Raw genomic sequence first — 17,605 nt, 5'->3', positions numbered from 1 at the left:
AGTAATAAATCAAAGGTGAAAAACGTAGGGAAGAGTTAGGTGGGTCACTCCCTGCTTCTAAAGAATGGGAGAACCGATTTAAAAACAAGGCATTCATGGCTAACACAGATAATTCTGCTACAAAGTAAAGCTTTCACATGTCATTAGCAAAGGAAAACACTGTGAGTGTCTTCCTCTGATCAACGGACTCTGTTGAAAAGAGTCAAAAGACAGCCCATTGGCACAGTGAAATAATTACTTTTTTGTCTTTTTTTTTTAGCAAAAGTTATTAAATTTCTTCTTCAGATGCTCCAAAGTAAGGGGAGATATGAATCAGTGCTATGATATTTAAATGGCCCACTTGTAAATTCCCTAGAATTCCAGCTTATCCAAAATCGTTCATGGCCATCACACTTACTACTTACTAATGTGGTTTAAACATATGCTATGAATTTGAGTCAACAAGAAGATGTACTTACATATTCCATCAGTATAGGCACCCATCAAATTACTGGCCCCACTACGCTGGATAGCACACTGTGCCTGCCATGGTTTTGAGTAAATACAAATTAGTTCATGCAGTTCCACAGGTGGGCTATACGAAAATAAATAAATAAAAGAGCTACTTCCAGGGCAGAAGCCCACTTGATCTACTGAGAAAATGATCCAGATGCATTAGGGATTTCACACTGAGATTCCTAGAAGGTGATCCCAAATCCTGGCTGTGGTTCCCCCCGGCCTCTCCTGCTCCCCACGGGAAGATGACTTATAGATCATCATCTTTAGGATGCACTCAGCCTCCTAACAGAAAAAAAGCATTTCTGATGCCCTATTAGTCCATCAGAGAGGGGTATGACCCTACATGTAAGCACCAGACAGCATGACTATGTTTCTGAACTAGGAACTGGGTAAAGCAGAATTCTTTACACCCTGTCATGAAACTGTTCCAGGCAACAACAAAGTAATGGTAAATAAATGGAAGAAAGATTTCTGGCACCCACCTTTAACTTTAATAATAGAAACTTTCATATATATAAAAAAACTTCATTTAAAAATATACTGCTAAATTACTCTATGACATTTATAATTAGCTCATAACATAATTTCATCTACACAAACTTTAAAAATGAGCATTGAGTAGATAAATTATCTCATGCCCAAAATTACTATATGCTGAAGAAAATAAAATGAAGTAATTTCTATAAATTAATCTTCGAAGTTTCTTATCTGGACAGAGCACTGGAGGGGGCATCATATGTAGAGAAGGCAGAGATATCATGTCTCTGGTGGCAGACTGCTGCCGAAGCATTGTCCTGTTCATCTCAGCCATACATTGAGAACGTACTTTCTGCTTCAATCAAGAATGCTTATTTGGGCTGTATCAGCCCAGAGTCATGAAAAATTCCAGTCACAATTTCTGATGATTATTCAAATCATAAATTCTGAACATTAAAACAAACAAACAAACAAGAATACCAAACAGACTAGTTAATGTCCACAGATGTGAGTCCTGAGAGCAACCCAAAAAGTCTAAAAAAGAGGAAATAACTTCTCATTAAGGCTGGAAGAACTTCTAGACACTGAAATGGGCAAGTTTTGGAAAACACTGTCCACATGAGATCTCTCGCTGCTGGGTAAGAGTGAACCCATCCTGTAGGACAGGCTTGTGTCTTTTTGTCCATCTGTGTGGAGAGCTGAACAAGCAGGGAGTCGACACCGCAGCCACTTTAGACTTGGACTTCGTCTTCAGCTTTCAGTTCACGGCACGTGCCCCGTACGTGTGTTCCTACAGGTTCTCCATCTGGCAACACTGGTGACCTGGCAGGAGTCTGTATCGTCAGTAGGGAAAGAGAGGGAGAGAAGCTGGGAGTCATGGCTTCTGGGACAGAACTGCCGTAGTAGGGAAGGGGAGATCGGGGGAATTTCTGAAGAACCTGTCCCAGGGTGATGGCTGGCATTCGTGGTGGAACTGCTTTAATCCCGGGCTGTGCAACTGCTGTTATCAAAGGGGGTGGAAAAACAAATGATGTGTCTTGTGGAATGCCAGGCATCTGCAAATGTTCGTCCTTCAGTCTGGCAATATCGTTAAACACGGAGGCTAGGTGCTGGAACTTGGGTTCCCAACTGAGGAAGTAATCCCAGGCATAGCTGCCTCTGGCACCATCAGCAGAGGCTGCCTGAGCGGAAAGAGCTGCACACCTTCCTTCCTGACTGACCGAAGTAAAGGACTCTTCCCTGCTATCAGCCAAGACACCTGCTCTTGCCTCTCTTGTCTGGGATAATGCATTGTTGTGAACATAGAGTGTGTCACAGTCTTCCCCTCTGTCTCCTCCCTCAAACACATGGCTGGCTGCCATCGCCTCGGTACTAGCCATCACATCTGTCTCTCCCGAGAGGCAAGAAAGCTGATCAGAGTCCCTGGGGATGCCTGAGTCTGGCACCCTGGACCCCCGGTCACTCAGCACGGAATCTGAGTCCTTTCTATAAGGCTGCTCATTTATCCTCTGGATTTCTTTATCTTCTGCAGTTTCTCCATCCACAGAGCAGTGGCCACTGGAGTTTGAGTGCCTGTACAGGTGGACAATGTCCTTCTCCATGACACTCATTAAGTTCAACCATTCAGCAGGCAGAGCTCCAGCAGGCCCTGCTACATCCCTGTACTCCACGGGCTGCTGCCCAGCCTGGAGCTTGCTTGCTGCTCCAGTCAGCCTGGGGTCATCATCTGGGGATGATGATGTCTTCTCCTCAGAACTGTGTAGTGGGTTTTTCTGCTGATGCCTTAAAATCAGTGTGATTAGAGTGCAGACAAGGAAGAGGAACACTAAAAAGGAGACCAGGAGGCTGATGGAGAAACTGTGAGCAAATGCCGTTCTGTGATGTCCTTCAGATGGCAAAGAGACGTTCACAAACACACTGCAGGATGTGGACTTGGAGCTGGGCTTGGGGCTATGTGCAATTATTTCCACTTCAAGGGTGTCTTCTTTGGTGAGCTGGCTGCTGATTAGGAAAGGGGTTCGGGTCCAGTAAATGTTGCCATTCGTTTTGTTTACTGAAAAAAGGGGGGACGGAGTTCTCAGGGAGTAAAGAACGACCCCATCGACACCATCGTCTGCATCTGAGGCTTCCACTCTGCCAATCAGCTGTCGTCCCTGACCTTTCTCAGGGAGACTGAAAAAGTACTGATCTTGAGTAAAGATGGGTTCAAATTCATCTACCCCTTCAACTTCCACCCAAACCTCCAGGGAAGCTGTGGCACCACCTCTGTCTTTGGCCTGAACGACCAAGCAATACTTGGTAACACTTTCATAGTCCAGCATTTGCTCGGCTCGAATATCCCCTGTTATAGCGTCAATGACAAAAAGATCCTGATAGGGGTGGACCCCATGTGTGACAAGGCAGGGTGACAAAATTGAGTAAGTCACTTCTCCATAAGGCCCGGCATCAAAGTCCAGAGCCTGGACAGCACATACAATGGAGAAAGTAGGCAGGTTTTCAGGAGTGACACAGGTCAGGCTGGAGGACATAAACTGAGGCGTATGGTCATTGTCATCTAACACATTGATTCGCACGACAGCGAAAGAAACATGTTTCTCCTCTTCATCAGCAGCTTGGACGGTTAAAGTGAATGTTATAATTTCCTCATAATCCAGAGGTTTCACCAAATAAAGAACCCCAGTTCTCTCTTCTAAGTAAAAATGTTCCTTCTCATTTCCAGAGATTACGTCATAGGTGATTTCTGCACGTGAATCCTTGTCACGGTCATCTGCGGACACCACGGTGATATGACTCCCTACAGGGGTGCTTTCCTTGACATGGGCAGTATACTGCCGACTGCTGAAGGTGGGTGTGTTGTCATTGACATCCAGAACTTCTAGTGCTATGACAGCTGTGGAACTCAGAGGAGGGCGACCATGGTCAGATGCTAGGATGACAAGCTTGTGACTGGAACTAGCTTCCCTGTCCAGAGCATGATGCAGCACAAGAGCACCACCCTGCTGATGGGGGTATTCTGAGCGAAGGAGCCTGGTTTCAATGTGGAAGTAGTTGTGCAAGTTGCCACTGATGATGGAATACTTAGTGTGTGTGTTATCGAAAGTGTAGTCACGGTCGAGAGTTGAAAATGTCATGAGGGTGCTTCCAATGGGGGAATCCTCACTCAAGCTAAGATTATAGTACCCTACTGTAAACTCAGGGGCAAAGGTGTTCACGTCTTGTATTTCTATCTCCACTAACGTAAGTGCCCTCAGGGAGGGAGTTCCACCGTCACTGGCTTCAACAAGAAATCGAAGTGTTGATATGTTATCCAGAAGTAATGTGGAACCGGTAGTAAAAACAGTGCCTGAAAAATAAGACAGCAGGTCAAAGCTGTGAACTAAATGTTCAGGATTTATTTAGCTAGCAAATGCTTAATGAATATGTAAACGTGCGTTGCTCTTTGATGGATGTGCAAAGTTACAGCCAAATAGTGCAAAAACATTTCAAAATTATGATATTTGTACAAAAGCTTCAGAACCAATCACAATTTCCATTTACATGTACTACTCGAGACTGCCTTTGCTACATTCTCTCTGGGTTTTATTTTTGTGTAGTAAGTTGTTTCATTATTATTTTTAAAAGAATGTACATTCTTGTCTCATATATTTTTATTTTATCCCATTATCTATGAGAATATGTACAGAAAAATTCTAGCATAAGATAATTATTCTGAACTGGGCAAGGTAGTGCCTGCCTATATCCTAGCACTTGGCTGGAAGATCAAGAGTTTGAGACTAGATTATTATATACAATGAGACCTTCTATCAAATAAAAATAAGAATGAAATGGCTGGGATGGTCAATCACTCAAGTGGTAGAATGTGTGCCTGGCAACTCTCTCTCTCTCTCTCTCTCTCTCTCTCTCTCTCTCTCTCTCTCTCTCTCTCTCTCTCTCTTCTGTCTCTCTCTCTCTCTCTCTCTCTCTCTCTCTCTCTCTCTCTTTCTGTCTCTCTCTCTCTCTCTCTCTCTCTCTCTCTCTCTCTCTCTCTCTCATATTCTCTCTCCTCAACACGTATGGATGGGGAATTACTCTAGAAATAACTCCAGCCAAATGAAAGCAGTGAAAATGTTAATGTAGAATGCTTAATTAAAAAGATGTCTTTTCTCAAGATCATGAGTTAATTCAGCAAGCGGAATTTTTTCCTTAATGATACAATATATCAAATATATTTCCTTAATGATCAAATATCTCTTTTTGTGGTAAACAGACATGCATGACATTTACAAGTGCGTACACAATGGCATTTTTATTAAAGTGTTTAAGTATGGTCACTAAAAATAAATGCATAATGGTGAGGTATAAATGCCACATTTCAATTATAGTCACATCATGAACTAGACTGACTCGATAGCAATTACTAATTTAAAACATTCTAAACAACACTGAGGCAATATTTGTGTATAACACCCATCAGGCCAAAGTCCTGCTAAGAATTAAGTAAGTCCTCAGGGGCTGGCACTGCACACACTGTGATAGGTTGAAGCAGGACAGCAGTTGCCAGTGTCTGAACTTCTATGAGAGGAGAAGAAAAGCATGAGCAATAAAGACAGAAAGGGCAGTGATGTTCCTAACATGCTTAGACTTACACCGTAGACACACGTCTACAAGTCGTGTGGCACTTCTTATTTCTCTCATTACAAGCATCCAGTGAGTCTTATTCTGATAGTTTGGACCTAAATTTTTTTCTTTCAGATAATTCTTTTTTTTTTTTTTTTTTTTTTTTTTCGAGACAGGGTTTCTCTGTGTAGCTTTGCACCTTTCCTGGAGCTCACTTGGTAGCCCAGGCTGGCCTCGAACTCACAGAGATCCGCCTGGCTCTGCCTCCCGAGTACTGGGATTAAAGGCATGCGCCACCAACGCCCGGCCAGATAATTCTTTACAACTAATTTTAAAGTGACCTCTCACTTGAAAGTGATGCTGTAATGGGTAGAGATGAGACCAAAGTGTGATGTCTGGGTTCTATTTTTTTTTCTAGACCGTGCCCTGCTAGTACACTGTGTTGCTGATTACCCCTCTTAATTGAGTTCAGCATTCAATGTTTGCTCACTGTGAATGCCCCTGGTACCCTGCCTAAATGTTTGAGTGAGCTGTTACTGTCTGAGTACATTGCACACCACAGCTGTTCTCTCTTACAAAAATACAAAGGGCCTTGGAAGATACTACATGAAGCAGAACTCGACTGTGGCTGCTATTTGGTAGAGATGAATACTAAATTGCTTTCTCTTTTTAAATTATTCTTGTCTTTGTTGAGAGTATGGCACTGCCACTGACTATTTTTACACTGAGCTGAGTAAACAGCTTCTGCACTCTAGTCATAAAGTTCTCATTAATGAGCTGATCCTTTTGCCGTTGTTTTTGATTCTGGCTGAGTCACAGAACAACTTCCTAAACCCTGTTGGTTGGATGCATGAACTTGGGCATCACTATATTGATGGTGGTGGTGGTGGTGGTGGTGGTGGTGGTGGTGGTGGTGGTGGTGGTGGTGTCTTTGCTGCATTTCTTCCTGGTGAGCAGCATTTCACCAACACGCTTTGCTTTCTAGCCACTGAGATGCTGAAGAAGTACCATTGCCATTTCCCGCTGTAGATAAGTAAGAAAATAGTGCCCGTAACTGCAGCAATCGGGGGGAGGGGAAGAGGACTGCCTTAGGAATATTCAAAACTGATGGTTCCATGTCTCTGGGCTGTCACAGGTGATGCATTAAAGCCACTGTAAGTAACTCACCATTCTTGGGATCAATGGAGAATCCCTCGGAAGAGGAAAGGATCCTGTAAGAAATGCCCTCACTGCTCTCTAAGTCTGTGGCAGACAGGGTCAGCACTGAGTACCCTTCAGGTACTAGTTCAGGAACTGTTGCCTGAGGACAAAAGAGGACAAAGGTATCATGCTGGCAAATACGGAATTTTCAGGAGTAGGGGCAGAACCAGACACCATACCGCCGATTTTGACTCAAGATATGACTCAGTCTGCCTTTCACAGGTTTTGTGGTGGTTTGAATGAAAATGGCCCCCACAGGCTAATAGAGAGTGGCACTACTGGGAAGTGTGGCCTTGTTGGAGAAAGTCTGTCACTGGTGGTGGCCTTTGGGGTTTCAGAAGCTCAAGCCGGGCTCAGTGTGGCACTCTCTCTTCCTGTTGCCTGTGGATCCAGATGTAGAACTCTCAGCTCCTTTTCCAGCATCATGTCTGCCTGCACCTTGCTGTACTTCCTACCATGATGACAGTAGACTAAACCTCTGAACCTATAAGCCAGCCCCAGTTAAATGTTTTCCTTTATAAGAGCTGTCATGGGGTCTCTTCATAGCGAGAGAACAGTGACTAAGACGGCCTGTTGATGAATAGAGTTGATATAGTGAAACCATTATGTTAACAGTCCCTGGGTTCAGAAAACAATTTTAATTTCATTCAATTTTGGTTTTTACTATGAACTGTTTCTTTTCCAGATTATTTCTAAATGACAGAAGGTAGTGCAATAACTAATTTCATGTTAGATGCATTAATTACATCACTCAAGGGAGGCTTCATGGAGGACTGGTACTAAGGTTAAGTTTTCATGTTAATCATCTTTCCTTTGCTCCATTGAAGAATGCTGGGATACATTTCCAAGACCTTAGTGGAATGTTGTCACTGTCCTGACTTCTGTAAACATGTACTCTGCCCTGAAATCTAAAGTCTTTCTGGAATTGCTCACAATCTATTTGTGTGAAATATTAATCCATGTATTCCAAAGAATCTGCCCAAAGCATCCCTAGATAGGATAAATTAGCTCATCTTCTCTGTGGCCTTGCAAATACTGGGAAAGTTCCAATTGCTGTGAACAACTGGATTCCAACTCCACACATACACACAGGAGAACATAAAAAAAAAAAAAAACTAGTGGTCTGCATACTCAGCAAACTAAGATAAATGAGTCAAGTGATTCCAGATGATTTCTAGTCAGCAATATGACAGACAAGCCTGCAGCATTAATTCAGGATACACAACAGTGAATATTGATAGCCTAGACCACGCCATCAATGATGGAAGGCTGACATAACTCACTGTTACTATTTATTTTATGTGTATAGGTATTTTGCCTGCATGTCTCTCTGTACCCCATGTGCATGCCTGATGAATGTGGAGTCCAAAAGAGGGTAGCAGATCCCCTGGATCTGGAGTTACAGATGGTTGTGTGTTCCCACATGGGTGCTGGAAAATGAATCAGGTCCTCTGGATGAGCAGCTAGGGATCTTAACTTCTGAGCCATCTCTCAGTCTCATTCCCTGATCTTTCTAGCTTTTCATCTCTTTACCTGATAGAAATCTTGGGAAAAAACTGGTGGGTTATCATTGACATCCAACACACGGATGATAAGGGACCCCTCTGTGTGGTGTCTTGAATCAGAAACGCGGATGATCAGCTCATATTCTGTAACTTCTTCAAAATCCAATGTCTGCACCAGCACCACCACTCCAGTGTCCTGACTGATAGCGAACTTGGCTCCAGAGTTGCTCTCTTTGACAAAACTGAAGGTGAAAGCTGGATTCAAATCCGCATCATAGATGGATACCCGAGACACAATTACACCAGGCAGAGAATCTGCAATCATCATGACCAACGTCAGCTTCCATTAAGTTCATCATCAAAAGATATTTCTTCAATCATTCAACCCAAGTATTTTCATTTTAAATCTAAAATGATTTTCTTTTTTTTTTCTGGCATGATTTCTCATGTGAAGCTCATTATGGGCTAAATCAAAACACAGAAGAATTTATAAGTCCAATAAAAGTGAAAATCTACCACAGAGTAGAAAATTGAGGAAGTAGGCTATGCTCCAGTCTTATATTACAGTTTTCTACCATATGCTTACAACATAACTCCAGAATCAGAAACCACTCTGAGCACTTTCCTATAGTGTAGAGTTTCTATGTCTGAGCAGACACTCACAGGGGTTTAAGGGGAAAGAAGGACATTACTCAAAGCATTAATGCAAATCATTAACTTTGAAAAGAGGCCAGAACCAAATGATAATATTTGGGTATAGATGTAAGATTTAGCACTTCATCATCTAGGAAAAAAAAGAAAAGAAAGAAAAAATGTTTCTTTGATGGTGACATAGACATTGCTTTCTTCTCTTAAATTTGTTTCTCAAAATTAAAATTCCCAAGGCTAAGGGAAAACAAAGTATTCATAGTGCTAGTGAGGAAAGCAAATCTCTACGATTGCTCACTAAAAAGCTTGTACAGGACACAAGGCATGCTCAGTGTCTCCTGCACCACCTGGCTCACTACCTAAGCCACTCATGAAAGGAACTTTATGGTGCAGATGGAAAGTATCTGCCAAGACATTCAGAATTGTTCCACTGTATACAGGAATCGTAATCATCAGTCATCATGCCTCGGGGAGAATTCTTGGTGAATACTAAGAACACTTTACCACATTCAACAGATTTTTGATTCATGTAATTTGTTCTGGTGATATCTTCACACCGGTTGTGTTGATATATTTTAACATTAATTCATGTGCTTGGGAACAGGACACAGTCCAGCCAATCAAATGAAAATATCAAAAGTCAGAGATAAAACTGAAATATTTTTGTTTGTAGAGAGTAATAGATATAGGCACTCTTGTGTATAGAGATTTCTATGGAAAGGAGTCGGTATAATCTCTTTAGAAAGCAAAGACAATAAAAAGTTCAGAATGTTTCAGGAATGGCTTTGGTGTGAAGAGAGAAAGCAAAGGGACAAAGGTCACCATCATTTTCAACTTTGTCTATAGATGGATAGGCTGGCTTTGCTGGTGCAGCCATTCACTGTGGGACAACCTGAGGCTCACAGATTATAGAGTCATTGTGTAACAAATCACCCAAACAGTCCAGCACTGGAACCATTGTACTTTTAGTCTCAACCAGAAGTGTAGTACTGATGCTGAAGGTTGGGTTATGCTAGAGGAAGGTCTTGACTCTGCGTGTTATCATATTAACTTCACCATCAGCATCAGCATCCTGCAAAGATCAACAAAGCATGGGCCCAACAGCATCAGTGCTCAGAAGGGTCAAGTGATTGTTACAGCAACAACACAGGCTTCCTTCTGGCGCACATTTAGTGTTGAAGGCATATTTCTCTGCACATGAACACACTGCAAGGAATGACAGCTGGAGGTGAGAGACTCAGCCTCCAGCCCATCTGAATGCAAATCCAGGTCTTATGATTTAAACTCCCGGACATTTAACATTTTCCTTACGATCATCCACTCTTTATTCAATGAAATGAAGGCAAAATTATCTGGCTTGGGTGGCTGTGGAGATCTAATACTCAATACAACAACTGGCTATTAAAAATGCATAAGTTAATTAAAAGTTGATTCCAAATTGCCACACTTACTTTCTGCAATTTCTATTGCTTCTGAGGGGAGAAAGACTGGGGCATTGTCATTTATATCAATCACCTGTATCTTGACCAAAGTCGTAGTAGACAGCCTGGGCACCCCTCTGTCTGTGGCTTGCACAATCAAGCTGTTTTGGAAAAGAATCAAGGAATGTTATGAGCCATCTAGGAAGTATAAAAAAAACATAAATATCAAATCTAGTTTAATTTTTTTATGTGAATTCGCTGGCTTTTATTTCTCCCATGGCCTTTTCTAAATGGCATCATTTACAATTTATTTCACAAGAATGGTAGCTTGAAATTTATGTATTTTTGACAAGTTTCAAGAACAAACTCCAGCAGGCTGCCAGGGGTCACGAAGCATTAAAGTGAAAATAAATGCATGATTTCTTGGAGACAGACTTTAAAATTCTACTAAGAATAACTCAAGCAATACATGCACCAACACTTGTGCCCACTCTACTGCATGGGGATTGCTACATATTTCCATCTAATTGTATCATCAAAACATTCTGTCAAAATGATGGCTATATATGGATGTTTTTCAGATCCAAGTTTCAAGCCAATCAACACAATAGACCTGGGAGAGCTTGCTGCCATGATGAAGAAGTGACTGGGTCATGATGTGCTGGGACTATGCAGAGAAAAGGGTGGGTTCTGAAGGAATTAACACAATACGATTTAATCTCCTTGGAGCGGGACTATACTGATGCGTTCTACCCCCAAACTAGAGCAACTACTACTGGCCTTGACCTCTCCCTTTCTCTCCCTATTCTTCTAGCATCATCTAGTTGCAAGTCTGGTCAGTTGATCTCCTCATTATCCCCTAGATTAGTGTTTTATCTTTACTGTCCCTAGCTTAAGAGCCTCAGGTAGAGTGATCAATCACCCTGCTTAAATCTAGGACCTAAGGGTCTCCTAGAACACGGAAAATCCAATGTTTTCACAACCAGTGAAGCCAAGACAAATTGGAACTTGAGATTTTTAGTACTAAATCCAGAGAAGTAATGGATTTCCTATACTAAACATGGAGAAGTGTATGCCTGTGCTCACCAGTCTCTGCACCCATTTACCTGAAATGCTGTTTATATTTTGCAACTTTAGGGCTTGAGCGATGGTGCAGTAGTTAACAATGTAAACTTCCCTTGAAGAAGATCCAAGTTGAGTTCCCAACACTCACATCTGGTGGCTCATAGCCACTCTGATGCCATTTGGTCTCTGCAGGCACCTGCACTCATGCTCTCTCCCTGTTCCACATGCACATAATTAAAAACATATAAATAGCAGTTTGAAAACCTAAACGCCCATTTAAACATCTGCTTGACTCTCCATGATAAGACAATTCAAACTCCCAAGCAAGTGCATTGACCTTCTAATCACTGGCTCCTGCCTGATGCTCCGATCCTACACTCTGGTCCCTTCTCAATGCTCACATCTCCAGTAATATTTCCCCGCTTCTCATGTGATCTGAAATCCCTTCATGACCATAGCACACTGCACATTTTTCTGCCACTAGAGTTACCTTTCTGATGGTCTACTTGTCTTGTCTCTCCCATGAGTTCCTTTAGGACAGGTGGATGTCTTACTTTAATACCTGTCTTTAATAAATATTGACATTGGTTTCTGAGGATTTTTTTCTGTGGTTACAGATTTATTACAAGGTAGAGCCAGAATTCAATCTTTGGTCTTGCTCAACTCAAAATCGGTACCCCTGCTAATAGGCCCCTCCCTCAGCATGCTGCATACACAGAGCACATAATCATGGCTCCTTTTTCATCTTTTTTTTCCTGAGTGTTTTGTGAGTCCAGGGGAGAAGCAGGTACATTGTAAAGCGAGCTGTCAATTAGAATAACAACTTTATTCCAGAGGGTATTCCTATGAACCAGTTATAGAGACTATCTTTTAAGAAACTGGATCTTGAAAGTAGGCACACTTCCTCTTCCATTGACAGTACCTTGTAGGTGTCTTTTCCTTTCCGATCTTAAATTTTAAGATGATGTAAAATACGTCTCATCTCTTTCTTGTTTTGAATTCCACTAAGAGCAAACAGTCACTGTTGACTTTCCATGGAAGCCACAAGTGCTGCCCTCTACACTCATGGGGATGGGGCAGCAGCTGAACCCCCATTCAGGCTTCCCAGGGATGATTCCTGGTGGGAATTTGATTTTCGAGTATGGCCATCAGAGTGGTACATGTGGGAATATTGTTGTGGGAGGAGTCATCTCAGAATAGTTCTCTTTCACTGGTGCCTGTCCCTCTCCATGTGACCTAGAGTTTCAGCCAAGACATCAAGCTTAGACTTCTGTCAACTCTGCCATCACTGTCATAGACACCTTTATTCTCATACTGCCACAGCCTTAGGGTTTTATGTAATGCCTAAGTCAGGTGAAAAGGAAACTGAGGAAAGGAGGGAAATCTCTTATCTGCTTGAAAATGAAAGGCAGCCTCTGGATGGTTGAAAGAACAGAGGAGAGACCATGGAAGCAGAGGCTCAGCGATTCTGAGCTGAGCCTGTGAGGCCTCGCGCTCTCTGAAGGCTCCTTGGCAGGCTTTGTGAGGCTGAGGGTTGCAGCCTGTTCAATGGCTCTGTGTTGCAAGACTGTTGCACAGAACTGTGTCAGCAGAGGCCGCAATGAAACTGACCAGACTGCCCATCCTAAGTCCAGAGCATCTTTTCCCGTTTGCCCATTGTGGGAAGCTTCTCTCACCACAGTCCACCTCAAAGGAGGCCTTGGACCAGATAAGATCTCACTTAATTTCCTTAAAATACTGAAGTGGTTGGAAGAGATGATGAAAAAGTTATCACTCCACTATATCTCAAATATCTACTGAGAATTTTCTGTTCCTTCTGAAATGTTAAGAAAAATAAGAACATCAGCTAACACCAGAAACAATTATAAGAAGAATTAGGTTTCTGGTGAAAGATGGTAAGATGGCCTCTCAGATCCATCTCTTCTTCCCTGAATTCCATTGAGGAGGTAGCTAGGGCATTTAAAAATATGCACGTCCACAACGGTAAACCAGGAAACAGGGGAACAAGTTGGAAATAAAAGAGATGAGAAGATACAAGATGCCCTGGGTGGATGCTAGTAAGCGTGTGGGAGGAAGCTAGAGATGAGAAGGCATTCAAAGATACAGCACTAAAAATACAAAGATACAAAAATTCAAAAATTCAAAGATACAGCACTAAAAATGACCTTAAGGTCCATTTATTGAGTATATTTGATTTGCTAATTGTTTTACATTATATGTATAGATAGATAGATAGATAGATAGATAGATAGATAGATAGATAGATAGATAGATAGATAGATGCATATGTGTGTATATTCATATGAACATGTTTATCTTACACCAGGTCTTTCTTCCGTGATCTTTAATCTCTTCAGTCTCCTGTTTTAGAATAAGAAGCATCCCAGAGAAGTAAAACAAAAGTGAGCCAACAAACAAAACAAGAAGTCACACACCTGAGAGGGGTTGGTGTCTACACGATGCATAGTAGCAACCAAAAGGGGCAACACCCAAACAAAAACAATAATGAAAATAAACAAGAAAAGAAATGGGCAAGGGGGAAGAAATGCACAATGAAATCATATATGAGGAGAGAAGGAAAGGGCCCCTTATTCAAAAGGAACTTATTCTACTCAAGAGGGTGTCCACATTAAAGAGTGTAAAGAGGGTCAGTGAGACGGCTCAGTGAGCGAAAGCCCTTGCCCACCAATCCCGAGGACCAATAAGGTAGAAAGAGAAAACTAACTGCACTGTATGTCCTCTCACCTCCATTCTCATGCCATGGCATGTGCACACATGCAAACACACACACACACACACACACACACACACACACACACACACACACGCTAATGTCCAAAATTTAAAAGAACATAATAAATATTATATTATTCAAAATATAATAAGTAATGAAAAACCTAAACTGTTCCACAGAGAAGGCAGAAAATTGCATACAGTAAAGAAGCTGGAATTGTACAAGGCTTCAGAAACAAACAGATGTCAGACTATCAAAGAGCAATGCCTTTCAAAGTCAGGAAGATATATTTTAATCTCTATGCCATCACACACACACACACACACACACACACACACACACACACACACATGCGTGCACGCACGTGCGCGCACACACACACATGCATGCATACACACATATGCATACACACATATGCTTATATATGATTAAAGGGATTTGCAAATATACAAGGGTCCAGATAATTTGCTTCTATGGCAGAGGAGAGGCAGTCAGCTTCTCAGCTTTTGCTTCTCACAGTTTGGAGTTAATTTATTCATGAGAAGTTGGAGAAAGGCCTTTTTAAATATTAGGAGTAATTTAAATGTTGGGAACATGACGCAAATAGGAAAAAGTTGAAAAACACTAGATTTAATTGCTAACTAAGCTCCATTGAGTAAGAATTCAGTAACAGAAAGCCTTCACAATTGGAAAGTGCTTAGTTCCCGGGACCTACAGACTATCAATAATCTCTAAAATTACTGAAATCTCTGCAATTACTAAAAGAACACTTGGGCTGAGATTTATGTAGTCACCTCCATCTACAGTGGAGGGGAGACACTTCATGCTTGAAATTACCATGGCAGCAATGAGGCAAAAGATGGATTTTAACATATTTATATATTAAGCACAATAATTTCAATAATTACATTAAAATGTTACAAAACATTTCCTAACAGCTAACTTAGGATAAGGTTGTAAACTTTTAAAAATATCTTTGAAGTAACATTTTGAAATATATTAAATAAAAAAAAAAACAACAAAACACTTAATCAAACTTTCAGAATTGGAAAGGTTTTCTGGTGGTTAATTAGTCCAATCCACTCAGTAACATATTTCATTCAAACCAGCTTTCAGTGCTTAACCACACAAATATATTGTATTTTCCTCATGAAACATGAAAGTCGCCTTGAATATTGACACAGTCTTTTGTACTTTTTTTTCTTAAACATAGTGTCTGTTTTGTAGCCTGTATGGTAGAAATCATGTGACTGAGGGTCAGGATCACTGAGGATAAGTCTAAATTTGATACTCAAATAGTATTACAACCCAGAATAAGCCACCCTAGGTAACTTGCACTGTTAATACATAAAATATCTGCCCTAACTTCCTAATAAAAGGATTACAAGAATTAAATAAAACACAATAGCCACACCCTGAATCCATGTTTTGCTTTTTTCCCAAAGTTTTAATTACTCATGGCCAACCACCATCGAAAAGTACTAATGGAAAATTCTAGAAATAAACAAGTCATAAGTTTTAAATAGCTCTGATTTTGAGTATCTTGGTGACACCACACTATTGTACTCTTTCTTCCCAGAATGTCCATTACTTTTCTGTCCAGTGTATCCACTGTCCATGTGACCCACCCCTTATTTACTGATCAGCCATCTCAGTCATCAGCTGGGTTTCTGTTCATGTAATTTTCGAGTTACTTATTAGTTACTTCAAATCACAAGGTTAGTGATACAAAGGATCCCCCGGGGCACAAAACATAAAAAGAGAGATTAACTCTGGCACTGTATGGCAATACTGAACGGTATTTAGAAACAATGTAAAACAATATCTATAGGGCTCAATAGTAAGTCACAGGTCTTAGGTGAGATTCTCAGAACACAATCTGTCATGGATAAGGAGCAACTATTACAACACATGTGCAAGGCTTTGGGGAAGGGAACCACAAAAAATACTATTACAGTGTAAACCACACATAAATATAAACCAGAAAGACAAACGTTTTTCTACCATGGGCTGTTCTACTCTTTCTCTGAAGACAAGCAATGCTAACAGCTCCTCTGAGAAGTGTATTAAGTAGAAGAGTGCTCCTTTTCTCAGATGCTCGTGCTGCATAAATACTAGGGTGTTCCTTCTTATTTCCTACACATGCTTGAGGCAGAAAAGCATAGGGAATGCTTTGGCAAGCAATACTGTTCTTCGTTTGCTGTCTGTATACATGCCCCTGTCTCATTAATGCACTTGGCAGCAGTGTGTTCCTTTACACACACACCTTTCTCCAAAAACAAAAAACAAAAAACAAAAAACGTTCCCAGCAACCTCCCCCCTCCACTCACATTGGGCTACATATACATCCATCTCTAGACTATGTTTGTCTTCCCCCTACAACAGTAAACTGTATCTATACAAATATATTCCCAATGTATGAATTGAAGGGCTGATCCAGCCTGAACTGGTTTGGGGAGCATGCAGAGTAAGGCACAACTGTGTCTTCAGCACTCTTTAAGGGAGAATTCCTTATTGAATTCACACCTTATGCCTGTGCATATGATGCACCACGGGAGTGGGCATGAACAGTACAAAAACGTTATATGATCTGATTTATCAATCAAAGATGAGAACCACCCTCACTATGTCCCTTTAGTAACCAAACCCCTCTTTCTCTTAAACCTCATAAGAGGAAGCTCTAAACAAGATTCAGGGCCCTTGAGATCTTCCTTGACCCAGGTGGCCACTTCTCCCCTGCTGTGCATTCTGATCTTTTCCTTTTTTAATTAATTTTTATGTGCATTGGTGTTTTGACTGTATGTATGTCTGTGTGAGGGTCTTGGATCCTGGAGTTACAGACAGTTGTGAGGTACCATGTGGGTGCTGGGAATTGAACCCTGATCCTCTGGAAGAGCCACTAGTGCTCTTACTTGCTGAGCCACCTCTACAGCTCCTATTGTTTTTTAAAATTATTTCTTTTACTTGTGTGGGTATTTTTCCTGCATATGTGTCTGTGTAGCATTTGCATGCCCACTGCTCTCTCAGAGGCTGTAAGAGGATACGGAGCACCATTACCAGCAGCAGCAGCAGCAGCAGCAGCAGCAGCAGCAGCAGCAGCAGCTCCAAACCATAGTTACAGAGGGTTGTGAGCTTCCATATGAGGGCTGGGAATGGAACCCGGATTCTCTGCAAGAACAGCCTGTTCTCTTAACCACTGAGCTATGCTCTCAGCTATATTCTGAACTTTTCTACCGCTTTGCTTTAAATAAGCTTGCCTTTGGATTTCTGCACCCATGACTGCTTTAATGTCAATTCATTGAATAAGAGGCCCTGGACCCCTGTCCTGTCATGGACCTGCTCTTAGAAATCGGAGTGTTCTGTTCAAGGGCTGTGCCCCCATTTTTTGAGGAATATCCATTTGTGGCCATTTTTGCTTTCTTGGAGTCCTTTGCTTTATAGAGTAAGATGCTGTAAGATCT

General features: G+C 41.5%; 1 protein-coding gene across 2 annotated transcripts in view; it reads right to left on the bottom strand.

Annotated features, from left to right (window-relative positions):
* Window positions 1-969: 969 nt before the first annotated feature.
* The window catches only part of Dchs2 (dachsous cadherin-related 2), a 213,542-nt gene continuing 196,906 nt past the window's right edge, over window positions 970-17,605 (bottom strand). The window contains exons 17-20 of one of the 2 annotated variants that reach the window (XM_016003822.3): window positions 10,376-10,506; window positions 8,305-8,591; window positions 6,739-6,871; window positions 970-4,318 (exon numbers count right to left, since the gene is read on the bottom strand). In XM_016003822.3, the coding sequence (XP_015859308.1) occupies window positions 1,707-4,318; window positions 6,739-6,871; window positions 8,305-8,591; window positions 10,376-10,506 (3,163 nt within the window). In that variant the 3' untranslated portion in view covers window positions 970-1,706. The remainder of the gene's footprint in view (window positions 4,319-6,738; window positions 6,872-8,304; window positions 8,592-10,375; window positions 10,507-17,605) is intronic. The other variant, XM_042279201.2, reaches the window with a different exon arrangement.

This window comes from Peromyscus maniculatus, chromosome 6 (genome assembly GCF_049852395.1).
Source record: "Peromyscus maniculatus bairdii isolate BWxNUB_F1_BW_parent chromosome 6, HU_Pman_BW_mat_3.1, whole genome shotgun sequence".
Taxonomy (NCBI): domain Eukaryota; kingdom Metazoa; phylum Chordata; class Mammalia; order Rodentia; family Cricetidae; genus Peromyscus; species Peromyscus maniculatus.
Note: the sequence above shows the minus strand (reverse complement) of the source record. Positions and strands in the feature narration are given on the sequence as shown.